The following is a 4,481-nucleotide window of genomic DNA, read 5'->3' as shown; positions in this document are numbered from 1 at the left end:
GTCGTGGGGGTCCCCACTGGGGTGTCTGGCCATTCTGGGTGAGGGGCTGAGGGCTGTTTTCAGGCTGGCATGTGACTGAAGCACCCAACTGCTCCTTTTTTTCCTTTTTTTGTTTTATTCTGGGCCAGCTTTAGCTCTGGCTCCAGCTCTGAGGCCTCTGCTGCTGAAACCAGGTATCTGGTTTGTTTGGGTTTTATAATCGAAACAATGTATAACTCCACCTCTGAGATCCCGGGCTTGCTGAAAGCAGGTTTCTGGGGGTTTTTTTAGCTTCTATATTTGTTACAATGTTTCTTAAACTGTAAGCTCAGAGGCCGGCAAGGCAGGCGGGGAACGTTGGAGTCCTCCGTCACTGAAGCAAGCAAGCTGGGATCTCAGCTTGGCTGCCGGCCGCCATCTTGGCTGGCAGTTAATTTGCATATCGCCCTGATTAGCCAATGGAAAGGGTAGCGGTCGTATGCTAATTACCATGTTTCTCTTTTATTAGATAGGATTAATGATCTTCCTACACACCAGGCATTCTCATTCATTCAAACACATTTCCTGATTGCCAGGTATCATGCTAGAAGCTAGGAATAAAGAACAAGTAACACTCTTAATTTCTGTCTTCTAAGAGCTAAAAAACACAATAGGGGAAACAGGTGAAAACTCCTACTGGGTTATGCCCAAAGTCAGAACTTGTGCTTTTCAAAATCTTCAACAGAAAAAAATTCTGATCACAGTATAACTGCAGCAGCTTCACACTTCCTTCCTAGAGAGTTTGCCCTGTCCACGGCACTTAACGGGACACACTACACAGGTAAAGGAACCTGGAGTGAACATGTGACCCCATTTTGTTAGAAATGTGGGCCCCAAAACTAAATCAGTTTGCTGAAATCAGAGAAGACTTAAATAAATGTAAAAATATAACTTGTTCATGGTTAAGAGATTCAGTCTCGGTAATTTACCAATTCTTCCCCTAAATGATCTATTAATTCAACTCAATCTCAGATTCTAAAACTAATATGGAAATACAAAGAACCAATGACAACCAAAACAACTTTGACAAAGAACAAAGTTGGAGGATTAACACTACCTGATTTCAAGATTTATTATAATATTAGTTGTCAAAACTGTGTGGGATTGGCGTAAAAATAGACAAATAGATCAATGGAACAGAAGAGTCCAAAACCACATTCACATGTTTATGTACAAACAACTAACTTTTAACAAAGGTGTAAAGGCAATTCAGTGGGAAAAGGACAGTCCTTTAAACAAATGAGCTGGAACAATTGGATACCCATATGCAAAAAAAAAAAGAACTTCCATCCATACCTTGCATTATACTCAAAAATTAACTCAAAATGGATCATAGATTTATAAATAAAAACTAAGATTATACCATTTTTAAGAAAAAAAAGAGAGAAAACAATGCAATTTAAAAATGGGCAAAAGATTCAAACAGGCACGGCACCCAAAAAAGATAACACTGCAAATAAGCACATGAAAATGCATTCAACATTTAGTACTAATTAAGGAAATCCAAGTTACAATTATAATGGGAATCAGCACACACTTATTAGAATGGCTAAAATTAAAAAGACTGACCATACCAAGTTGGATGAGGAGAAAGTAGAACTGGAATAGTATCACACACTGCTTATGTTAATGTTAAATGTAAAAAACATTTTGGGGGGAAAATCTGACCATTTAAAAAATATATATATTTATATTGATTTCGGAGAGGAGTGGAGAGGAGAGGAGAGGAGAGGAGAGGAAAGGAGAGGAGAGGGATAGATAGAAACATCAATGAGAGATAAACATCGATTGGCTGCCTCCTGCACACAACCTGGGCATGTGCCCTGACTGGGAATCAAACAAGTGACCTCTTGGTTCATGGGACGACACTCAACCACTGAGCCACACCGGCCAGGGCTGTGCAGTTTTTGTTCATCAACTATGCCTCAAGTATATTTTGTGTTAATGATACCTCAATAAAGCTGTTTTAAAAAATGGCTAAAGACAATGAATAGCCATTAACAATTTCTAAGACAGAAGAATATAATTAGATTGTGTTTTAGGAAAAAAATAACTTGTGTGGCAATGTGGAAGACAGAGGGAAGTGAAAGAGACTAAAACAGGATTTTAATCAGAAATCTATCACAAAGACCAAGTAATAAAATGAGAGCTTAGGTGAGTCGATCTCTTTCGCCTTTTTTCTTACCAGTAAGAGTACCACCTGTATCACAAGGTTATTGTGAACAACAGATGGAATTATATACATGAAAATGCTTGAGTTATAGAGTACAATACAAATGTTAAAATATTATTGCAATTATATACATGCAATCCCTTCTTGTCCCTTTCCTCTAATTTAATCCTGGTACATCAATGGTTTCCTAACTCCTACCCTGCTCTCAAATACGAGGTCAGTGTTCTCTTTAGGTACGTAAGTATCAGAACCTTCCTGGCTACAAGAGTTCTGGCCTTCATAAAAACTATATACAGGGTGTCCAAAAAAAAAAAATGTATACACACCTTAACAGCTGATAGCTCAATTTTGAAAATAAACTGTATTTAATATACACTATCTTTATAATTAGTGTGTGTATACATTTTTTGGGATGCCCCATATTTGGCACAAACCTAAAAGACAAACCTGTAACATTTATAGCTCCTGGAACCTCATTCCCTGTACCACATACAGGAGTGATTACAGACACTAAAGTCTTTCCCCAAAGATTTAAAGACCAACCTTTAAGAAAAAAATCACCCAACGGTCTTTCACGTTCATTTCCTACCCCGTACCTCATCCATTGACATATCCCATACTCTGCAAATCTCATTCTCCATTTCTTCATCAAGCTCCATCTGTTGCTCCTCATCATCTGAGCTGGATTTGGAATTTTCAGGGCTAACCATCTTCAGAAACACAAAAGAAAAAAGAGAAATGAATCAAAGTTGTCCACAGTACTCCTCAAATAATATTATCCCATAATCATTTATAAGTCACAAAGATACTACCTTCAAAGTGTTTTCTCTTGCAAAAACCTTTTTAAAAAATCAGTAGCTTATGGAGATCTATTCATTTAACATTCATAGAGTAAATACTGTTGCTAGGCACTGGAGTAGAAATACAAAGATGATTAAGACTTAATCCCTTGCTTTCAAGAAGTTTAGGGTATAGTGGGTAAAACACGGGTAAACAGATCATCAGAACAGAAAAGGCTAAGTGATTCAACTGAATTGTGGACAAAGAGCTGTAAGGGCAGCCCGGCTGGCGTAGCTCAGTGGTTGTGTCACCTATGAACCAGGAGGTCAGTTTGATTCCGGGTCAGGGCACATGCCCAGGGTTTTGGACTCCTGGGGTGTGCAGGAAGCAGCCGATGGATGATTCTCACTTATCATTAATGTTCCTATATCTCTTTCTCACTCCCTGCCTCTCTCTGAAATCAATAAAATATATTTTTAATTAAAAAAAGTTGTGAGGGCAGAAATGAGGGACCAATGACCCATGCCTGGGAGAAATTAGGGAAAAGTTCTCTTAGGTGATATTTAAGCTAAATCTCTAAGGAAGAAGAGGAGGAAAGTAGGAGAGTTCAGAGTTAAGGACCTAGCATGTTTGGGAATGGTGAGCAGTTTTGGGTCATGAGCAGATGAGACTTGGAAAGTTTGCAAAGAGCCCTGGATTCTGAGCTAAAATATATGCATGCTTCTCCTGTAAGCAAAGGGGAACTATGAGGAGTTTTGTTTGTTTTTAATATATTTTTATTGATTTCAGAGAGGGAGGGAGAGAAAAATAGAAACATCAATGATAAGAGAGAATCATTTATCAGCTGCCTCCTGCAAGCCCCCTACTGGGGATCCAGCCAGAAAGCCGGGCACGTGTCCTGACCTAGAATCCAACCCTGACCGACATTCAACCACTGAGCGACACCAGCCGGGCTGTTTGTTTTTTTAAAAGGAAGATTATTCTGGCAACTGTTTAGAGATGGACTAGAAAGGACCGAGATTAGCAGTAGGTAACAGCTGAGGAAATGTAGGTAAAGAAACGTTCGCAGCCTCATAAGCTAAAGGCCAGGGTAAGCACCCGATGGCCACGGTCTTATTTAACCTACACAATAACCCTATATCCCACAACACAGACGTTACCATCCCACTGTAGAGAAATTGGGAAAGAAATCGAGGCTCTGAGCGCTTAGCAGCTTTGCCCAGAGTCACCCTGCAAGGAGGCGACGAAGCCGCGCTTTTGGTATCAGACCTCTGACTCCAAAATTAACACTTTATTACAACAAAAGTCCATGAAATAAATTATGAGGCCCTAGACTTCGGAAACGACCGTGGAAATGGGGAGCAAAAACCCGGGCAACGCCTTTACATGGCCACATATTTTTTGAAAACGTGCGAAAGGAAAATATGTTAACCGCAAGCGCTCCGGCAGTCCAGTCTCTATGCCTCCTTTAGAGCTGGGGGGTCCGGGGAGCTGCCGGGACGCGGGGCGT

At 40.1% G+C, this 4,481-nt stretch overlaps 1 protein-coding gene across 1 annotated transcript in view; it reads right to left on the bottom strand.

The window, feature by feature from the left end:
- The window catches only part of SAAL1 (serum amyloid A like 1), a 17,067-nt gene extending 14,166 nt beyond the window's left edge, over positions 1–2,901 (bottom strand). Inside the window, exon 1 of the mRNA XM_006768406.2 lies at positions 2,788–2,901. Coding sequence (XP_006768469.1) covers positions 2,788–2,901 — 114 coding nt within the window. The remainder of the gene's footprint in view (positions 1–2,787) is intronic.
- Between the last annotated feature and the right edge of the window lie 1,580 nt (positions 2,902–4,481).

This window comes from Myotis davidii, unplaced genomic scaffold, assembly GCF_000327345.1.
Source record: "Myotis davidii unplaced genomic scaffold, ASM32734v1 scaffold1363, whole genome shotgun sequence".
In the NCBI taxonomy this organism is placed as follows: domain Eukaryota; kingdom Metazoa; phylum Chordata; class Mammalia; order Chiroptera; family Vespertilionidae; genus Myotis; species Myotis davidii.
This window is presented reverse-complemented; position numbering and strand designations above follow the sequence as displayed.